The 22,956-nt window shown below is 42.5% G+C and overlaps 1 protein-coding gene and 1 pseudogene across 3 annotated transcripts in view; both read left to right on the top strand.

The window, feature by feature from the left end:
* PFKFB1 (6-phosphofructo-2-kinase/fructose-2,6-biphosphatase 1) overlaps window positions 1-950 on the top strand; it is a 122,053-nt gene extending 121,103 nt beyond the window's left edge. For 2 of the 3 annotated variants that reach the window (XM_006875259.1, XM_006875261.1), the window contains 2 exons: window positions 446-510; window positions 869-950. In XM_006875259.1, coding sequence (XP_006875321.1) covers window positions 446-510; window positions 869-928 — 125 coding nt within the window. In that variant the 3' untranslated portion in view covers window positions 929-950. The remainder of the gene's footprint in view (window positions 1-445; window positions 511-868) is intronic. The other variant, XM_006875260.1, reaches the window with a different exon arrangement.
* Window positions 951-5,592: 4,642 nt separating this feature from the next.
* LOC102825460 overlaps window positions 5,593-22,956 on the top strand; it is a 56,762-nt pseudogene continuing 39,398 nt past the window's right edge.

Raw genomic sequence — 22,956 nt, 5'->3', positions numbered from 1 at the left:
TCCTTTTTCAGGCTAGAGCCCTTGGATAACGCTGGTAATGCTGTAACCACACTGTCCTGTTAATAGATATTTCCTACCACTCTGGCACCTAACATGGCTTAGAGGATCCAGAGCTCCATCAATATTATATAGATTAGATTGCTGTTTTATAGACCATAAGAGTTGGGAGAGGTCCCAGGGATCATCTTTTCTCATCTTCATCCCTATTTACAAATGAACAGCTAAGGGCCAGGAAACTCAGAGATGGTTAGAGGCAGAGCTGGGAGGACAGCTCCATTTTCTTCCTAGATCTTTCCCACACATCCCACAACTAGTCTAAATTCTTCCCCTACAAGACAGTCGCAATTTGCACAGTATGAAGCTGGGGTATAAGGGGCAAGGATGGCACCTCAAGGAAAACCTGGCTTACCTTGGAGACTTACAGAAGGGGTTATTCTTTTCTGAGGCTGCAAAGTGGAATCCATCTACCTGAATGTGGAGGCAGTGAATACACACCGTGAGAAGCCTGAGGTAGGTGGCAGACTCCATGGCCTAGGTTGACTGTGGACAAAGCACACAGTAAAAGACCCTCCTTCACAGAACAGTTCTCCCAAACTCCACAGAGCCTGGGTGTTTTGCACAAACAGGAAGAAAACCCAGCAGAAATGCAGAAACAGACTCTCACACCTGAGGCACCAAAGAGGCCTAGAACGGTCCTGCCTCAGGATAAGATTTACTCCCACCCCCTGAGGATGGCCTGAAGGAAGGGTCAGGATCCAGCCCTGGATGATGAAGGAGAGGGACCTAGCAGTGAAGACAAGGAGCAAGGGAGGAGCTGGGGGCCATGCACTTTTGTCTCCTTCCTATTAATCCTGGACTCTCTTCTCAGAATGTGGACATTACCCGGGAGCCAGAGGAAGCCCTGGATACTGTCCCTGCCCACTACTGACTGTTTCCCAGGAGGCCAAACTACATCTTCTTACTCTCATCCAACTTGGAGAAGCTTCTATTCATACTCCTCTCCCACCCTGAGAAGAATATGGTCTTGGTGTCTAAGAACCCAGCTTCCAGTAAATAAAGTCTCAGTCGCTCCAAAACAGGTTTTGATTCCTGGCCACAACCAAAGAGCTGTCTAACTCTGGATGAAGCTTAGGTTTTCTTTGTAAATTCCTATTCTCTGATCAATAAAAGCTTATCTTACTGTTTACAGGAGGGGGAAAGAGATGAGTGTGAGGCTTTCCCCACTGTCCTTAAGATCCTGACACTGAAGTGGTTCTTGTGCTGTGGAGGTGGGGAATGGGTGAAGGGTTCCTGGAGAGAGAAGGGTTCTGGGGCAACACCTCTAAAGGTAGGGGAGGAGATAGGGTCCTGTGAGTGTCTGTAGGTCTTATTCCTTGATGAGCAGTGCAGCTAGGCACATGACACCTTCATACTTGAAGAATCTAGCACTTGGACGACAATGATCCTTTCTACTCAAACTCTTGCTGCCCTCTGAGTGTCCATATGAATGACCCAACCAGTACCCTGGCTTCCCAAGCCCCTGACCCCCACAACTCCTCCCCTTCAGCTGGCCACTCCATTGATCTTGGCACCACCTAGACTTCCTCTCACCCTGACTTCTTAAATGCAAGCATCTCACGGCCTCACCACTGCTTTACCAGCTCTCTATGTCATCCACAGGACACCTAGTAGCATGCTTACCACAAAGAAGTCTTAGGATTTCTTTAATGAGCAATATTTGCACTTGTACTGCATTAGTCCTCTTCATCCTCATTGTTATTCCATTCCTAACCAGCTTGGATTCTATCATCAATCTTATCAGCAAGCCACTGAACCTGTATGCCAGAATTTCAAAAAGCCTGATGGGATGGATTTTACCTTTCCACCAGCTGGCAAAATTGGGATTAACAGTGAATAGAACTATATTGCCTAATAGATGAGATAGCCCACTAGTACTTCTGTAACCCTACCCAACAGGAATGGGGATGAATTGTGAGGGAAGCATTTGCTAGGTTGGTTTTTCTGCGAGCAATCTGGATTAGCACAGCAGCTGAACCTGATGTCTCTTCCCAAGGTAGAAGAGTTTGGGTAAAAAATAAATGATAAATGGACGAAAGGAAAAATAGTAGCTGAACGTAAAGGAATGAAAACATGGGTTATGCAACAGAGAAAAATCTAACATTATACTGATAGCTCAAGAGAGACTCAGAGCAAAGGAATAATCTTCTCTCAGTAACATTTTTTCAGGGTGAAGAGGACTCAGTGGACTTAATGAACTCAAACAGCAGACCTGAATGGCTGATGCCTGAGTAACCTCACTCTTTACCATACTGAAGGACTGTTTCTGACTGGTTTGGACTGGTAAAATGGGAGGGAAAACTTAATTCCTCAAATATGAAATGGCAAATGGCTAGAAGAGGGTGAGGCCTGCAGAACAGATGATTATTTACTATGGCCTTTCTAGCTATATTATTCCTATTTCAATGCTCCTGATCATGGACCCATTTTGAAAGAAAATGTTATTGAGGAAGGATTAAGGTACAGCTAAGGATTAAGGATGAAGGATGAAGGATTCCTGGAATATGTGACTCAAGTTGCCCCCCCTAGTTTTCCTTGGGGTCATGGTCTGAGTCCAATTTATAGGACTACTTTGGCAAAGTTTGTTCTTTTGCTCTGGATCTTGCATCTGGCTCATTATTTCTTACCTCCAGTTCATGGGACTTTTGGTCCATCACCTGACCTGATTTACTAGCTCCCATAGCATCATTCATCCACAGTCTGATCTACCAATTTGGGTTCCTCAGCTCCTGGGTAAGGATAATTTTCTAGACTAGTCTCTGAATTGGACTTCTGGTGTTGCGCTGCTGGTTAATGCGCTAAACTGTAAAGTCAGTTTGGGCCGTAAACTCACCAGCTGCTCCTCAGAAACATAGATTTGGGACTTGCCAAACTCTACAATTGTGGGAGCCATTTCCTTCAACAGTTGTGAGTTCCGTGAGACATTCCAGCATGTTGCAGAACTCTGGAACGTGAAGAAGCAGAAGAGTGGTATAACATATTGGAAAAGTTGGACATCTGAGATGTCTTTAACCTCCACCTCATAGGGACCAGCCTCATGCTAATCTTTGTAAATGAAAAATTTTCACGTAGCTACTCTCCATGTATCTATTATGGGACAGGTACTGAGAATACTCACTGCTTTTGTTCCATTCCCTTCCATCACAACCACCCAGAAAGATCCAAATTATGTATAACTCACATCCCCTTTTTTGTTGGCATCTACTACAGGGTAGTTGATCATTACTTGAAGCAAATCTATACTTATTTACTTCCACAGATAGCCTTAAATAGCCTGTTCAAAGTCAGCCAACCTCTATTTTCTGGTATTCTGTGTCTTCCCACCTTCTCAAGAATGGGCTGCTTCTCTCAGTCTCTGACTTCCATAGCTATTGCTTTTTGCTCTGCATTGGTTTTTGCTCCACAGACTATGCAAGATTCTTAAATGACTCATATTCTAAGAAAATTCTTTCTTGTTCCCATGTCTACCTCTTATTACTTCCCTCAATCCTTCCATTCTTACCCAAACTCCTCAAATTGAATGTACGCTTACTATTTGCCCCCCCCCCCACACACACACACCACTGTCTTGCTACCTTTTGCTTCAGACTTTGTTCCTCCATATTTTGTTCAAGTCATTATCCCCTTGCCTACTAGGCTTTCCCCAGGAACTCATACCAGCTTTTTTTTCCCCATGCAAATCATTACCTGCTTTTTAGTCTGAAGCTGGAGCCCCAACTTCCCAAAGAGTTATGCTTATTTTGAGCTCTTCTATGAATCTAAAATGTTACTCCCAACACCTTAACCACATTAAGATAGAAAAAAACTGTTCAATTCATTTTGTAACTCTGATACCAAAAATAAAATAATAAAGCAGGAACAGCAAGCAGACTTTACATTGCATGCCATTTTCAGCTGATTGGTAATAGCTGCTTAGACTGATATTCAGGAAAAGATTCCAAGAATGTACCATAACTCCATTAACAGTACCTATAAACATGGGACATAAACCTGAACACAAAATACCAGGAAAACATTTAAGTGCCAAATGTACTGTTCCTTCAGTGCCTCTATCTCCCTCCCATCTAAGGGTTTCTTTTAATCCAAGTTCTTCTCCCATCCTCCTGGGCCCAGCTGTAGTTACTTGAAACCTCACTAGCCATTGGAGAAACCACAGGCATCAAGACTGGTGGCTCCACCACCAAAAACCAGTGTTGTCACTTGGTCCACCATTGAAGCCAGTACTGGTGCTTAGTCTACTGCCAAAGCTAGCACCAGTGCTTGTCACTGCCAAAGCCAACAATAGAATTGGGTTTATCAGTGAATCCAGTGCTGGTGCTGGGATCACCAGTAAAGCCAATAATGGTGTTAATACCACTGCCAAAGTCAATGATGGTATTCAGTCCTCCATCAAAATTTGCATTGGGACCACTGCCAAACCTATTACTGGTGTTGAAACCACCACTACTGGTGTCAAGTATGCTGCCAAAACCAGAATTAGTACCTAGTCTGGTAGCGTAGTGGTTACGAATCGGGCTGCGAACCTTAAGGTCAGCAGTTCGAAACTACCAGCCGCTCCGCGGGAGAAAGATGAGGATTTCTACTCCCGTAAAGATTTACACCCTCGGAAACCCTGTACAGGGTCGCTATGGGTCGGAACCGACTCGATGGCACTTAACAACAACAACAACAACAACCACAACTAAAGTCATCATTGGTGACCAGTGCACCACCAAACTCAGTCCACCATCAAATCCAGTGCTGGTACTTAATTTGTTGCCAAAGGTGAAACTGGCAATGGTGCTGGGTCCATCACAAAGACTGGCACTGGTAGCATCACTGAAACAGGCTTTGGTGCTAGAAGGACTATCAAAGCATATATTGGTGCTATGTGTCATGCCAAAGCAAAAGCTGGTACTGGGAACACCACTAAAACTGATGTCAGTTCTGGAAGCACCACCAATGCCAATGGTATTGCTAGAAGTACCACCAAAGTCAGTAGTGGTGGTGCTAAGTGCAAAAACCAGTGTTGGTGTTGAGTGCACTGCCAAAGCTGGCACTTGTGCTGGGAGAGCCACTGAAGCAGACACCAGTGCTTTGTGTTCCACCAAAGTTGGGGCAGATGCTGGAAGAACCACTGAAGGAGACACTAACATTGAGTATCCCATCAAAACCAGTGCTGGGAGAGCCATTGAAGCAGAAATTGTTACTGAGTGTTCTACCAAAACTGCCACCAGAGCTGAGAGAGCCACCAAAGCTGAGTGTTCTGCCAAAGCCAGTGCTGGGGCTAAGTGTACCACTGAAGACCACAGTTTTGGGTGCACTGCTGAATCCGATGCTGGTAGTAAGCATACCACTGAAGTCAATAGTTGTGCCAAGTGTGCCTCCAAAGCCAGAGCTGGCGCCACCACTTAAACTGTTACTGGTATTGGGTATACCACCCAAGCTGATGATGGTTTCACTGTTGAAACTAGAGATGGTGCTAGTGCACCACCAAAGCTATTGCTAGCTGCACTGCTGACACTGATGCTAGTGTTAGGCGTGCCACCAAAGGTAATGCCAGTTGTGCTGCTGAAGTGGGTTGAAGTGGGCAGCTCTACCATCAAAGCCAACAATGGGCCTGGGTGCACCACCCAAACTAGTACTAGCACTATTGCTGAAGCTAGCCTTCGTGCTAGCTCCTCTGCTGAAATCAGCATTGGTGCTTGCATCTACATTTTCTTGGACTCTGGCCTCAATTTCAAATGAGACTCTGCTCCAGACTTGAGTGTCATCACCTAATTCTTATCGTGTTACATGGTCAATATGCATATCACCCCAATTCCAGGGCCCAGCCAATTTCCATTTGGTCTTTGGCCTCAGCCTCAGCTACAGCTGCAGCCTGAACTTCCATCTCCACAGTCTCACAATACTGAGTAATCCAGTCCTTCGGGTCTTTCTTCTGCACTTGAGATGGGAATAATAATCATTATAAAGCACATAGCCCTTATAATTATAGATTGGAGTCCTGATGTGGCACTGCAGGATAATTTGCAAGGTCAGCTTGAGCCACAAGGTCAGTGGTTCAAACCCACCAGTCATTCCTCAGAAACCCTTTACAGGGTCACTATGAGTTGAAACCAACTCAACAGCACTTAACATTTATAGATTAAGCACCAACTTTGGAGGTCTGCTTGAGCACTATAGAATAAGCAGTTCAAATCCACCATTCAGAAATCCTACTTAGGGTCACTGTGAGTCGGAACCAACTCTGCAGCACCAAACAACATGGGGCTCTATGGTATGTCAGTCCTGAGATCTTATTTCAGCTCTTCACTTAGGTGCTAAGTTACTGTGAACAAGTTACTTAACCTTAATGGGCCTAAGTATCTTCATCTGTAGTATGGGAAATAAGAGACTATGTGTGTATTTAGTTCCATTGAGTCAATTCTGACTCAATGTAACCCTGTATAGGGTTTCCAAGGAGCAGCTAGTGGGTTTGAACCACTGACCTTGAGGTTAGCAGTCCAGTGCTTATTCTACAGTGCCACACCAGGACAATTAAACTATACATATAGCCGTACCCTGGAACATAAATGAGACTCCATAAATGAGGCTGCGCTCTACTGGCCTACTCCTACATGTAGTCTTCCCCAGCCAGAGATATCCCATTTCTTTGATATGCCAAGTCAGGAAATCTCTTCCATTATCTTGCATACAAACCTGAGGATTTTCTTCTTGCTAGTCTCACAGTAGGAGAGCAAGCCCCAGAAGAATTCATACTCTGGTCGTCTCCTGTTAGGGACTCTCTTGTACTGCAGATACCTTGGAGAGAGGATATGAAACTTGGTTCTAGCCAAGCAAACCTGTTGTCTAGTCACTGGGTGCCAGGTGACAACTCACCTAAACAAGTAATAAACTCAAATCCTGGAAAAGGATTTTCAAGATCCTCCAGTCCCAGATTCACTACCAAACACAGTTCATGGGCTTGGCATCCAATATTGAGCCATTTCCTATTGTTGTTGTGCAAAGTAGTCAATTGGTATTGCAAGAGAAACATGTACAGGGTATGATGTCACAGGAAGGCCAAAATATCCTGCCACCTATGTAGAGTATACCCAAATTTCTGTTGGGTATATTTTAAACAGAGCTCCTGCCTCTGAGCATACCTTCAGCAAAGATCTTGTGTTTCGTCTGGTTAAGCCTTGAAAAGAGAACTGTGGTCAGGCCTCAATTCTAGGAACAGGATGCCCATCCCTCTAAAGCTAGTATAAGAAAGGAACTGGTTGAGCACTTTCTGAACCAAATACACTGAGAACATTTCAAGACCATCTAAAGGCCCAAGATACCATGAACTTCTGCTTCACAAACTCATCTGTGATGAGCTTCCTCACTTCCCCCAAAAGCAGGTGCTGCACTCTAACAATGGGGAAAACAATCCATGACCAGAAATCGTAACTGCCGAGATGAAGGCAAAGCCATTTCCCATCATAAAAGAGATCTCTCTAGCACATGCGCAGTTTCAAAAGAAGGCAGAAAGGTAGTGTATTTGTGGTCTCTAGAAGCAAGTAGCCGAAGCCAGATGATTGTCGACGCCCTGAAGGTCTGTCTTAGATCTCAGCTTAGAAGAGAGAGAGGACATGGAAGAGAGTGGGAACAGAGTTCAGAATTGTTTCCCCATCCACTCAGGTCAGAACCCAAGGCTCTCTACTCAATCCAGAACATCCTACTCACTCCACCAGATCACCAGGCTAATACAATCCTGGGACCATCCTCTCTTACCAAAGGACAATATGTACAGCAAGCAATGAGAGAGCCCAATTATCCCAAGGTACAGCCCTAACTTGTACAGCATCTTCCAGATGACAGCTGAGGAGACAAGGATAGAAAATGAGTACACTGAATTCAGACCATCTCCACCTATTTGGGTGCAAGCTCAGTCACTCTCACTGGTTTTGTTGCCATTTATAAAAAACAACACTCAAAATCACCATGAGGAGACCTAGTTTTGGGTGCATCCTTCATTCTGAGGGAGTAACAAGACAGAAGGGAGGGTTATGTCAAGCAACAATTTTCAAAAGGCATATCAGCCAGCTCACTAGGCTAGCCTCTCCCAGATTCCAGAATTCTCTGCCCAGTCTATGCTCCAAGCTCTGTGTGATCCTGGGTCAAATCACATTCTCCTCACCCCAGGTTTCCAAGATGGTACAACAAAGGCACTCAGTCTCTGTGAGTTGCTTCCATGTCCCTTAGCCCCATGAGCACTCTACACATAGCCCCACTGATGACTCTCCAGCCCTTTGAGCATCATGATCTACATGTACCAGGGAGCAATCCCTTGAAAACCATCCTACAAGACCAGGCCATGTACCAGCAAAAAGAGACAAGCAATGACAGGCCTGCTTTCCTGGGAAGTTTCTGGAGAGACAGAAAACCTGATAGCAGGAATGCCCCACTTCAGGCCTCTATACCCTTCAAGCAATCACAATCAGGCAACACCACTACTGTGTGCAGAGCTCAACCAGGTATGGGAACTGAACCAGACTTTTTAAACCTGCCTTTCCTGATTGTCTAAGAGGGTATGGGGAGAGAGGAAAGGGAAGGGTTAGTACTATGGAACAGAGTTCCTGTTCCATCCCATGCCCTTCAGCTCTAGGATGCTGATGAGAATATACAATCTCTTTTGCTTATCAATTTCTTTCAGATTGACTTGAAATATCTGCCAAGTTAAAAAAAAAAAAAAAAGCCTGTGATATCACCAAATACAGCCTAGGCATCCTTAGCTTTCTGAGCATTTCACTGCTCTTTGGGTACCTAGGTTTTTGGGGTTTTGATTGCTTATTTAAATGAGAAATCAATAAACTAATACATGTAAAACACTAAGATATATTTCTGGTACATAGTAAACATGCAGTAAATGTATGAGTACTATCAACTTCATCTTTGTGGGAACCTAGGGGGACAGAGAATGGGGAATGGAAGTGAGAGGTGGACATGACCAGCAGTAAATAGAAGTCATTTCTATTTGAGCATTTTGGGTCCAGGCTGTACTTTTACACATATGTGTGAACCATAGCTCCTCTACATCCCTCCATAGTCCAGTCTGTCCATTTGCTCATTCAAGGATCTCTGGAAAACATCGTCTTCTTGGATGACATCCTTCAACACATCTCCAGGAAGGGAGCAGCTGGGCTAAGTAAGGGACACAGTGCCTTTTGCCAGTCCTGTGGGGTCAGTGCAGCCAGAGTCCTGAGCTGTGTTAATGGCCATGGTAGAGTGTGAGGTGGAAGTGGAGATATGAGGGGTGGAGATATGAGAGAGTAAATCTCAAGGAGGAGGATTTCTAGAACTTACCTCAGCACTTGAAATGGACCTTCCTCTGAGCAATGACTGATGCTATAAGGGGATAGGGGACGGAAGCAGGGGATAGAGTCAGGCAGTTTTTCACTTCCTTCACCAGGCAGGCGAGGACTGAGTCAGGTTGGACTGGGAATTACACAAGTGAAGGGTGGTGGAAAGCCTAAGAGCAGTAGTTGAACTCAGGACAGGGAGATTACACTACTTAGTAAGAGTGAAGATACAGAGATATTCTATAACCATTGTCATTTCTCCTAGTATCACTCTGGGAGGTTGGGTAAGAGTTGAGCAGGAGGGAAAGGCAACTGAGTTAGGGAAGAATGAAGGAGAGATGAACACTCATCTTAGACCTCTAGCTTATCCTGAAGAAGGGGTTCTCATCTACCCTTTGTCCCCATACCCTTCAATGTCTGGTTTCACATACCTAGCAACCCAGATCATCTGGTTTCCAAACACTAGCTACTTTAGCCTCTGTGGCCCAAAGTGAATTCTGCTACCTCTTTTCTTCCACATGAACTGGGTCCAACCACCTCTAAACCCAATCGCTTTGATTATATTAAGTCCTAAACCTCTAGCAGATTTTCTTCAAACCTTGTTGTTTTTAAGCATCATCAAGTCAGTTCCAACACATAGTGACCCTGTATAGGGTTTCCGAGGAGTGGTTGGTAAGTTTGAACCATCAACATTGTACTTCAATAAAGATAATCTTCATTTCCCTACATGACTCTAATACCACGAACACAGTATTTAAAATGTATAATTATTCAATATTTCTAATATACTGTTCCTATTTAAATGTATGTTTGTTGTTGTTGTTACATGCTGTTGAGTTGGTTCCAACTCACAGTAACCCTGTATAGTGTTTCCAAGAAGATGCTAGTGGATTTGAACCAAGGACCTTGTGGTTAGCAGTCCAGTGCATATACTACAGCACCACACATATAGAAAACATTTTAGTAAGCCCCAAAACATCTTCTATAGCTCTTTTTCACAAATCCAAACTCTAAATAAAGTTCCACACTTTGTGTATGCTTTTCATGCTATTTTGTTGTTAGGTGCTAGGTGTTGTCCAGTCAGTTCTGGGTCATAGCAACCTTATGTTCAACAGAAGGAAGCACTGCTCAGTTCCGCACCATCCTCACAATTGTAACTAAATTTGAGCCCGTGGTTGCAGCCATTGTGTCAGTCCATCTTGCTGAGGGTCTTCACTGACTCTCACCTTTACCAAGCATGATGTCCTTCTTCAGGAACTGCTCCCTCCTGATAACAAAGTATGAGAGATGAAGTCTGGCATTCTCACTTCTAAGGAGCATTCTGGCTCTACTTCAAAACCAGATTTGCTGGTACTTCTGACAGTCCAAGGTCTAGTCCATATTCTGTGCAAATATGTAATTCAATCAATTTTTTCTTTAGAGTGCGCTCTGGTAGCATAGTGGTTATGAGTCAGGCTGATAACCTCAAGGTCAGCAGTTTGAAACTACCAGCCATTCCCAAAGAGACAGATGAGGCTTTCTGCTTCTGTAAAGATTTACAGCCTTAGAAACCCTATGCAGGTCGCTGTGAGTCAGAACAGACTCCACAGTACATAACTACCACCACCACAGCCAATCATAAATATGAGGCTATTGAGTCAGGCACATTTAATGTTCAAAGTGACATCTTTGCTTTTAACACTTTCCTACAGAGACTTTTTGCTGTATATTGACCCAGGATCAGTAAGTCGTTTGATTTCTTGACTTCCATGGGTGTTGACTATGAACCCAAGTAAAATGAAATACTTAATAACTTCAATATTTTCTCCACTTATCATGATGTTGCTTATTGATCCATTTGTGAGGATTATGTTTTCTTCATGTATATGTATAACCAATATTGAAAGCTGTAGTTATTGATCTTCATCAGTGAGTGTTCTAGATCCTCTTCACTTTTACCAAGCATGGTTGTGTCATCTGCATATCACAATTTGTAAATGAGTCTTCTAACCCTGATGCCATATAGTACAGCTTCTTGGATTATTTGCTTAACATATAGATTAAATAAGTATGGTAAAAGGATGCAACACTGATGCCCACCTTTCCCGATTATACACCACCACACAGTATCCCATCTCAATTTAGAACAATCTTCTTTATCTTTTGTTTTTAATGACATTGCACTTTTTCCCCTGAAGTCCAGGCCAGTTGTCTTGGAAAATTTATAAGTTTGTATCTTTATTTCCTCATTATTAGATCCACATGAAACATTTTTTGGCAAAAACACCAGGTAAGTTGATATTGTATACTTCTTACCACACCGGATCAAATTGCAACATTATGGTTACTCATACCCATATGTTTATTGGTAATAGTAAATGTGATCAATTTCTGAAGGAACATTGTCCCTTTGTGATTAGTAGTTGGTCTGTGAGATAAATATATTTTACCCAACAACCTTTGACCAAATAATTGCTTATGGTTGTTGTTAAGTGGCATCATGTCAATTCTAACTCAGAAAACCTCTATGGCGTTTCTAGGCTGTAAATCTTCTGGGAGCAGAGAGCCTCATCTTTCTCCCATAGAGCAGCTGGTGGACTTGAACCGCCCACCTTGTGGTTCACAGTTCAGTGTTTATCCTACATAGCCACGAGGCTCCCTTATTACTAGTTTGCCTAGCACAATTATTATATGGATAATTGCAAACAGGGGATTTCCTAATTCAGCAATTCCTTTGAATTTTATAGTTAGCAGTTTTTCTGCAAAAAAAAAAAAAAAAAAAAGAGAGAGAGAGAGAGAGAGATTGCCTGACTATTTCCCCTTTCTCTATTTTCACTCCTCTTCCTTAGTATCATCCTGGATTCAGAGTTATTGTATTCAATGTGCTGAAATCCATCCGTTTCATAATTTTTTTATGCTAATATTCCTCCAAATTTGGATACCAACAACCTTCCTGTCGCCAGTCTTTCTGACAACTCTCTTTCAGTCTTTGAGCACTTTCTTTTTAGCTCAAGACTTCCCTGTCCTTTCCCTACACTAGAGCTGATATAAGTCATTTTCCCAAAGAAATGTGATGCTTGGAGTTGTTGTTGTTAAGTGCTGTCAAGTCAGCTCCAATTCATAGCGACCCTGTATAGGGTTTCCAAGAAGTGGTTATTGTGTGTGAACTGCAGGCTCTTCAGTTAGCAGTCCAGTGTTTATCCTACAGTGCATCACCAGGACTCCATTCCTTTGAGAAGGGAATGAAATTTGAAACTAAGATCTGGTCACTAGACCTGCTCATTGCTACTAAGGTATCTTGCTTTAAGTCTATAACAATCCCTTAATATTACCAAGTATCTGGGCAATGTTCAAATTTCTACAAATCTCTCCCTGTTATTTTCTCTCTTCCCTTCCCTTCCCTTCCTTCTCCTGTCTTTTTCCCTTCCTCTCCATTTTTTTTATAGTTCCCATTTATCTCAGTATTATATGACATCTCTTTTACTTTATTCCAAAATACACACTGACCAGTCTTAGAAGAACAGTTACATTACCATCTATATGGTAACCAAATTAGTTTAAGATTATTTTGTAATTTTTGTGACCCTTCTTTGGCCTTTATAAGCTATTAGGAATGTACGATCAAATTTCATGTAATTAACAGTGAATTAAGTTAAGTATAATTTAAACTTTCTTGAAATAATTCTTCTTTATTGTTATACCAAAAACTCAATATATTTAGATTTATTTAACTTCTGGTTTTAGAATTGTTTTCAATTCAATTTTGTGTTCTAATTATATAAGATTATTTACATTGTTCCAAAGATAAATCTATAAATAAAATTATATTAGACAATAAAAAAAAAAAGTGTAGTTCAAACCAATCTTGCGGTCAAGTGCTTATACTAGAGTGCCACACCACAACACCTTGTTATTGTTGTTAGGTGCCATCAAGTCAGTGCCGACTTGTAGCACCCCTATGCACAACACCTTAGGGGTCTGTGAAATCAGGCATTGTGGAAGCTGCAGCCCAGAGACTCCCACCAGGTATTCATCTCATTTATGCCATCCACTTAAGGATCTAGACAGCATCCACTCTCCTCCAGCCTCTCCTTATGTCTGTACCTGACCCTCACCACCACTCCTGGCAGAAAGTGGCCACTTTCTGCTTCAAGAGGTGGGGGCTCTGTCCTTGTTTGCCTGTCCCTCCTCCTCCCTGCTTCCAGATTTCCATTTTTCTCAGTGTAGTTTCTTTTTGCTTACTCCACTTACTCACCAATTACTCTCTCCTACTCTGGTATAGTGCTGTGGGCTAATGTACTGGACTGCAAAGTCGTTTGAACCACAAGGTCGGTGGTTCAAGGTCACCATCTACTCCTTAGAAATTCTATACAGGTTCGCTATGGGTCGGAACCAACTCAACGGCACTTAACAACAACAACAACTCTCCATTTTATTTCTCTTTTCCCTACACTATATTCCCACTCCTATTTCTGTTCTCCTGACCCCTTAGGATAGAGGCTGGGTAGAGCAGTGGTTATGCACTCAGTTGCTAATGTGGCCAGGGCCATAATTAATTGAGGAATAAAATAAATAAATTGAGACATATTAATTGAGGAATTAATATAAATAAATGAGACATGGGGAAACCTGTGCATGAAGAATTCATTGTCTTTGCAAAGCAACAATGAAATCTTTTCTTTTTCTTTTTCTTTCTTTCTTTCTCTCTTTGGATGGCAGAGCCACAAAGAGTTGTTTTATTATTTTTTATGCACAGACCCCTAGTTGAATTTTTCTCTTGTTGAATCATTCTCAGATTTATTCATGATTTTATTAGTATTCCTTTTTGCTTTAGATTTTTGACTCTCCTACACTTTAGTATATTTTCATTAAAAGTTAGAAGCCACACATTAGCTACATTTTATTCTACTTTTAATCTTGTTGTTGTTGTTAAGTGCCGTTGAGTTGGTTCCGACCCATAGCGACCCTGTACAGGGTTTCCAAGGGTGTAAATCTTTACTGGAGTAGAAAGCCTCATCTTTCTCCTGTGGAGCGGCTGGTAGTTTCGAACCGCTGACCTTAAGGTTCACAGCCCGATTCGTAACCACTACGCTACCAGAGCTTAGGTAGTTTTAATACTTATATTAACAATGTTCTTAAGACTGCTAGGAGACAGGATTTGTCTATTGAATTACTACCAGCTTAGGTTTAGTGATTGTAAACATTCTTCCTTGTAGCCTTAGTTTAAGGCAATAAAGAATCCTAAACGTGAATAGACCATAAATAAGTGCTGTGGGTACAAGAATTCCTAAAAACAAATAGATAAAGGCTATGGGTATATACAGATACTAAATAAAAAGTCTGACTTAGACTTTCTTAAATTAATGATCAGTAAATTAGAGAAGTTGTTTTTCATAACCTCAGTTTCCCTGATAAGTGATGTTTTTGTAGGCTGTAAACAAATAGTGTATGGAAGAAGTTAATGGAGAGTTAATTGCACCTAACAACTAAAATTAACAAGACTTAACAGACCATGGTTAAGAAATATGTGAAGGTTAACTTGCTTCTCAGAGAAAAGAATAGATTTATGTATGAACAAATGTTTAACTAAAAGGTTTCAAGGCGCCTGGATGTCTCCTATGCCTTGAGATAATGTCTTTGCTGTAACTTCTCATCCCTGTTGTAAATTTAAGAATTGTAAACCATAAGGAATGTGCCCCAAGATAGATTGTACCTTGATGTCATTGATTACTATGAAAGCAATGTTTTTTGTAATGGTATATAAGGGGGTTGTAAGAACAAAGGGGTGAAGAAGAATGAAAAGAAGGAAGAAGTAGAAGGGATGAAAGGAAAGAAGGAGAAGAAGGGAAGATGAGAAGTAGAAGAATGGGTGGAAGAAGAAGCAGAGGCAAGAAGTAGAGGTAAGAGTAAGTAGAGGAAAATAGAACGAGACAAGAATGGAGGGAGGTTAAGCTAGTAAAGAAACAGAAGAGATGAGCAGGAGGGGAGCAGAAGAGGAGAGAAGGAAAACAGGAGCAGGGGAGGGGAGAAAGGAAGCAGAAGAAATGAGCAGGAGAGCAGGGGAGTAAAGAATGAGCAGGACAGTAAAGAATGAGAGAAGTAGAGTATTAGAGTAGCCATAGAAATAATAATAATAAAGCATGTAATAATAAGATTTTGAATTTATCATGACCCATGACTCCATGTAATCCTTATCACCGACGTCTGCACCCACCTTCGGAAAAACCCTGAAATAAATATGCCGGGACAGGCTCTCGGCACTAACGGAAAGACTGACAATTCAAAACCATGGCTTTAAGGAAGAAAGATGTGGTAGTTGGCTTCCTTGGAAACCTTGAAACTATGAGGCAGTTCTACTCTGTCTTATTATAGTGTCCCTAGAAATGGGAATCGACTCCACTGTAGGATAAGCACTGGACTGCTAACAGCAAGGTTGGCAGTTCACACGCACCAGCTGTTCCTCAGAAAACTTATTCAGGGGTTGCTATACATCAGAACTGACTGGAAAGCATTTAACAGCAGCAGGAAGAATGTGCTTCTCTGAGCACCCACACCAACCCCACATACGGCTCTCTCTATCCCAATGTTTGTTGTTGTTAGGTGCCATCGAGTCAGTACCGACCCATAGTGACTTTATGCACAGCAGAATGAAACACTTCCTGATCCTGGGCCAACCTCACTATTGTTGCCACACTTGAGTCCATCGATGCTGCCACTTGGCTAATCCATCTTGTTGGGGGTCTGAAATCCCAATGTTAGACAGCTAGAATAAAGGAAGAGAGTCTCCAATCACTCTCTGTATAACCTGTCTCAGCAAAAACAAGCCAACCTTAGCAACGAGAAAGTTTTGAGATGAGGGGTAGGTGAGAGGAGAAATAAAGGGTTGTAAAGGGTAAATAAAGTTAGTCAACAATAAGTTTATTGTTTTTGTTAGTGCTGTTCAGTCAGTTCCAACCCATAGCAATCCTGCATAGGGTTTCCAAGGAGAGGCTGATGAGCTTATACCATAGACCTTGCAGTTCCAACTGACTTTGCAGTCCAGTGCTAACGACAGCACTATACCAGGACTCCACAATAATAAATTAAAGCCTGAAAAATAATACTCAAGGAAACCATATTTGGACAAATTCTCCAGATCTCAGCAGAAAATTAGAGCAGCCTCAGCAATAGTACTAGTGTGTGGCTGGCACCATAGGATGAGCACTCGACCTCAAGGTTGGTTTGAGCCACAAGATCCTTGGAAACCCAACATAGTGTTGCTATAAGTCAGAACTGACTCGATGGCACTTAATAACAACGACAAATAGGGGATAAAACAAGGAACTCAGAGTAAAAATATTTAGACAGAGGCCCTAAACTAGGTGCTTAGACATTTGAATCAGGAGTACAGCTCACACCCCTGACAGAAGGATATATAAAGGAAAAGCCAAATTATATTCAGGGCTCCTCCTCATCTGCATTCTTGAGGTGGAATCCCATTCTTATCCCTTTGTAAGAATGTCTATGCTTAATAAATTCTATCTAATTTTTATCTGCCTAAGTTCTTGTCTTTCTAACCTCTTTTGCATGGGGTTAAGTGTGTTGTTGTTGTTAAGTATTGTCAAGCCAGTTCTGACTCAGCAACCCTGTATAGTGTTTCTGAGGAGCTGCTGGTGGGTTTGAACTGCCAACCTTGTGGTTCATAGCCACACCAATACTTTGCAAGGACAGTAGCATTGTTTCAGGGACAACACTTTAACTGTGATGCCAACACTAATTATACAGTGTGTTGTTATAATGTGTATCTGGGATTCTCTCACTCTGAATTTCTTTCAGGAAACTAAGTTAATATTTATTTCGGTCTCTCAAGTATGACTAGTTTAAGATGCCCCCTATCATATATAATTCAAAATAAAAAGAGTAAATGTAAAAAAAATCCCATAATGAATGACTACATAGATGCATTTTTAAAATATCAAATTATTTGCAAATTTTTATTGGAGCTGTTTTTCTCCTTTACTGGTATACTAAGCAAGTACTTAGTCTATCTTTTGTGCAGGAAAACACTGTAACCAGTGCAGGGGATTGGGAAGATAATTATCCTCTGGCTTTCATTAGTTCACTCAATTATTAATTATTTCTAAAGCACACAACTGTGCCAAGGCCCTTGCTGAATGCTGGACAAAGACAAGATGGAATGGCTGTCTTGAAAACACTCAAACCGAGTCTTAAATTTGAAAACGCTCATGAAGGAAGGACTAGGATTATCACCATTTAGTAATAAAGGAAATTAAAGTCAAAGGAGGTGAAGTACCTTGTCCAAAAGACCAACAAGTGACAGACGTAGAATATGAACCTAGGTTTGATTCCAATGTCAGAACCTCATTATGCCATGTTTAATACTTAGCTCTGATGGGAAGAGAAAAGAATCCCACATTTTCTCCACCCATGCTGACAGTCAGTGTCTATCTTCCTCCCTCCCCAACCCCTCTTAAGTCTTCTCTCTTAATCCCATTTCTTCTTTCCCTTCACCTTCTTTCCTTTTCTCTCATTCACTTGGGTAGTTTTCCAGAAGATTTAATTTGTCAAAATCCATGCTAGAGATGCATAAATAAATAAAACTTTCATCCTTTTCTTGGAGAGTTCTTGATCTTGCTGGGATGAATAAGAATGCCTCTTGTCACCTGGGAATTCTACAACAGGATTCTGAAGGGGCTGATAGGAGAGAATCGCCAACTGGAATGCAGTGAATGCTTCCCAGATAGGGTGTATCTGAGCTGGAGCCTGTGGAAGGAGTAGGAGATGGGCAGAGAGATGGAGAGAAGGAATATCTTATGTGGAAGACTAGGCTTTAAGGAGTCTTTCTTGAGTCTAGGGCCACGTAGGACAGTTGTAGGTTGGTCTCGACCCTGCTGCCCCTACTTTCCATTTGTTCTATTCAAGTCCATTCCCTCAAAGGCCACCAAAGTCATATTTCAGATAAAAAAGCTAGCCATACCTACAGGTTCCAATGGCCCTCCTAGTGTGCAGGTTAAAATTCAAGCTTCTTAGACTATTGTTCAACTGAGCCCTACCAGCCTCTCAGGCATAAGCCACAGTGGGTGACTTACCACCCACCAACCATGCCCTGCCTTCTGACAATATCACACCTTTGTTTAAGTTATTCTTCTACCTGAAGTTCCTTTGTTCCCCTACCCTTATACCCCATATCTGCCTGTTGTTGTTGTTGTTGTTAGGTGCCATTAAGTCAGTACCAACTCATAGTGACCCTATGCACAACAGAACGAAACACTGCCCAGCCCTGGGACAACCTCACAATTGCCACACTTGAGCCCACTGTACTACCACTTTGCCAATCCATCTTGCTGGGGGTCTTCCTCTTTTTCTTTGACCCTCTACCTTACCAAACATGATATCCTTCTCCAGTGACTGGTCCCTCCTGACAATATGTCTGAAGTATGAGAGACAAAGTTTGGCCATCCTGGCCTCCAAGGCGCACTCTGGCTGTATTTCTTCCAACATAGATCTGTTTGTTCTTTTGGCAGCCCATGGCACTTTCAATATTCTCCTCTAACACCATAACTCAAAGGCATCAATTCTTCTATGGTCTTCCTTATTCATTGTCCAGCTTTCACATGCATGTGAGGTTATTGAAAATACCATGGCTGGATAGCGAAATGTGTGTCTTCAGACACATTGTCAGGAGGGATATCATCATGCTTGGTAATGTGGAGGGTCAGTTAAAAAGACAAAGACTCCCAATGAGTGGATTGTCACAATGGCACCAATAATGAGCTCAAGCAAAATGGTGATTGTGAAGATACCAGAGTACCAGACAGTGTTTTGTTTCATTGTGTATAGGGTCATTAAGGATCAGAACCAACTAGATGACACCTACCAACAACAATTATTTTTCTAGTCCTATACATTCTTTATGAGTCCTGATGTCCTGTGGGATAAACACTGGACAGTTAAACAGAAAGTTGGTATTTCAAATCTACCTGTTATTCCTCTGAAAATCCATATAGAATCCTAGTGTAGGATAAGCACTGGATTATTAGGTCAGTTTGAACTATAAGGTTGATGATTCAAATCTACCAGAGACTTCTTAGAAACCCTATACATGGTTGCTATGAGTCAGAACTGATTCTGACTTAACAATAACACTTAACAACAACAAAAATGGGTCAGAACTGAATAGAGGACACTTAACCACAGCAACATATATCCCTTTACCTGTACTTCATCTATGGGTTATATTTGAAATAACATATTTAGAAATTCAAAACAATACACAAGTTATTTTGTAGTGCTTGTTTGTAATGAGCCTCTACTTGGGTTGCATAATGCTGTTTTCAAGGAGTTGGTCACAGTATATAAACAAGTGGAGGCTTAAAAAAAAAGAGAAAAAGAAAAGAGAATAAAATACGATGGCTTGGGTCAGGTGCACCTTAGTGTTCAAGCTGACATCTTTGTTCTTCAACACTTTAAAAAGGTCTTGTGCAGCAGATTTGCCTAATGCAATGCATCCTTTGATTTCTTGACTGCTGCTTCCATGAGTGTTGATGGTTGATCCAAGAAGAAAGAATTCCTTGACAACTTCAATCTTTCCTCCTTTGATAAGAATGTTGTTTATTGGTTCAGTGGTGAGGATTTTTGTTTTCTTTACATTGAGATGCAATCCACACTGAAGGTTGTGCTCTTTGATCTTCATCAGTAAGTATTTTAAGTCCTCTTCACTTTGAACAATCAAGGTTGTATCATCTGCATATCGCAGGTTGTTAATGAGTCTTCCTCCAATCCTGATGCGTCATATAACCCAGCTTCTCAGATTTTTTGCTCAGCATACAGGTTGAATAAGTATGGTGAAAGAATACAGCCCTGTCGCACAACTTTCTTAATTTTAAACCATTCAGTGTTCCCATGTTCTGTTTGAACAACTGCCTCTTGGTCCAGGTACAGATTCCTCATGAGCACAATTAAGTGTTCTGGAATACTCATACTTCGCAATGTTGTCCATAGCTTGTCATGATCCACACAATCAAAAGCCTTTGTGTAGTCAATAAAGCACAGGTAAACATCTTTCTGGTGTTCTCTGCTTTCAGCAAAGATCAATCAGACATCAGCAGTGATATCCCTCTCTCCACGTCCTCTTCTGAATCCAGCTTGGACCTCTGGAAGTTCTCTGTCAGTGTATGCTTGCAGCCATGTCCGTATTACCTTTAGTAAAACTTTACTTGCATGGGATATCAAACATATTGTCAAATGATTTCCAGATTCTGCTGGGTCACCTCTCTTTGGAAACGGCTGGAATACGGATCTCTTCTAATCAGTTGGCCAGAGAGTTGTCTTCCAAATTTCTTGGCATAGATGAATGAATGCCACCAGTGCTGCCTCACTTGCTTGTAAGATTTCAATTTGTATTTCGTCAATTCCTGGTGCTTTATTCTTGCCAGTACCTTCAATGTACCTTGCCAGTACCTTCAGTGTCATTCAATGTATCTTGCCAGTACCTTCAGTATCATTGGCTCTTGATCATATGCTACCTCTTGAAACGGTTGAACACCAATCATTTCCTTTGGTACAGAGACTCTGTGTATTCCTTCCATATTCTTTTTTTTTTTTTAATGTTTTATTATGAATTATATGATAGTTTACAAGGGAGAACATTAGTTTGACATTTGTTCTATCGAGTATCATTTCATTGCCATGGTTCCAATCCCCTCCATGCATTATCAACCAACCAAAGGGTATACACTGTAAGCCTGCCCCCTACATTACCTCCCCCAAGTCTTCAACACACAGTCGCTCTCCCTCTCTGGATCTAAAGTCCCCAGCTGCTCCATCGCTCCACATCATCATCTCTGCTTCCATCTCAGGCATTGCTGCTTCTCTGGGTAGGGTCCCGCTCTCAGCAATTCTCCATTGATGGTCCTAGGGATCTCCAATCATAGACTGCAAAGTTAATCACTCCCCTACTTGCTACAAAATGTCTACTTTTACATTTCCAACCTTCACAATTAGTCGTGATAAAAATTATTCACTATTGTATCACAAGAGACCTATCCACATTTCCTTTCATCAGCCCCACCTAGACAGATTGGATACTACTCAGTGGAGATTCTATCTTCCTCCACGCCCTCTGGATCTAGGTTCCCTCTTGAAAGTTTGCACACCAGTCACTTCTTGCCTTTTTAGACCCGCCCCCCATTTTTGGTAGTCAATGTCCAAGTTGCCCATCCCTGTCTACTCTCAGTGTGTAGGGGGTGGCAATGATCTTTGCTGTAAAGATTTGTTCCCTCTTTTGAGCTACTGCATCCATAGGCGTAAGTCAAGTTAATTAAATTGTATCAGATTGAGAGTGACATGGCGCTTCCCTGACCAGGCACTCAGGTAGGGAAGTCTCTGGGGAAAAGGGGCAGAATCACACATAGGCAACCTCTGTCTAGAAGACAGTCAGCTTTGAACAAACATAAGATCTTATATTTCAACAGTCTGAATTCGCTATTTTAAAAGATCAAATTGCTGACGAATTACAGGCATTTTAAGCTTTTGCCTGCCTGCACATGACTCCCGCTTCCACAACCGCGCTCGCGCCCGTGCACACACCAGCAAGTGCCTCTGTCCCCTGCAGACACTGGAATGCAGAGCTAGAGCAACCCCACTTAGGAGGCTGCATTTCCAGAGAAAAGGAAGCATAAACTAACAAAGCTGAACAAATAGGGATATCGGAACGAATATCAGGAAATTCGGGGTACCCATGGTGCAGAGAGACTGAGAGAGGCATTCTTTACATCATCAAATATGGACACTGCCTCCCTCCAGCCATTACCCCAGCCCTCTACAGCCCCAGCCTAGACCAGCCCTCTGCCAAGCCACCGAGGTTCAGGAACGCCCAAGGCACAAGCCCACCCACTGAGGCCAAGGCCCTCCCAAAGTCCAGACACTCCCACTGAAGCCAAGGCCGGTGCTGAGGCCCAAACTGCCCACAGACTGGTCACAAAGGTCCAGGCCCAACTAAGGCCCAAATTACATACGTGTCACCACCAAGGTCCAGGGCCCCCAAGGCCCAACCCGCCGCGCAGCCAGGTTGCTGAGGCCCAATGCCCCTGAGACCCAACCCGCCTGCCCGAGGCAGAAACCACCCGCCTGAGGCCCAACCCTCCTGCAGCCTGGTTGCTGACATCCACGCCCCCAGAGGCCCAACCGACCCAACTGAGGCCCAAACAACCTGCCCGAGGACCAACCCTCCTGCAGCCCAGTCGCTGACGCCCAGGCCCCCAGAGGCCCAAACTGCCCACCCTAGGCTCAACCCGCCCGCCTGAGGCCCAAACGGCCCGCCGCCTAGGCCCAGGCCCAACTGAGGCTCAAAAAAATTACTCTGAGTTAAGCAATAAGAAGCGTGAAAAGGGAAGACCACATCCTGATCACATATTCCTGGAGGTAATCAGAAAATATAAAAAATTATCAAAACACATCATTAATTATTAGGGCCACAGATAAACATTAGACATGCCCAAGAAGCAAAAGCAGATGACCATATCAGCACATGTCCAGAAAAAAGATAAAATATCTGAGACAAATGAACCAGAAGTAGACCTTCTCTCCATGCTGGAAGAGGGCAGGTCTTGGA

Source organism: Chrysochloris asiatica, unplaced genomic scaffold, assembly GCF_000296735.1.
Source record: "Chrysochloris asiatica unplaced genomic scaffold, ChrAsi1.0 scaffold00315, whole genome shotgun sequence".
NCBI classification, from domain to species: domain Eukaryota; kingdom Metazoa; phylum Chordata; class Mammalia; order Afrosoricida; family Chrysochloridae; genus Chrysochloris; species Chrysochloris asiatica.
Note: the sequence above shows the minus strand (reverse complement) of the source record. Positions and strands in the feature narration are given on the sequence as shown.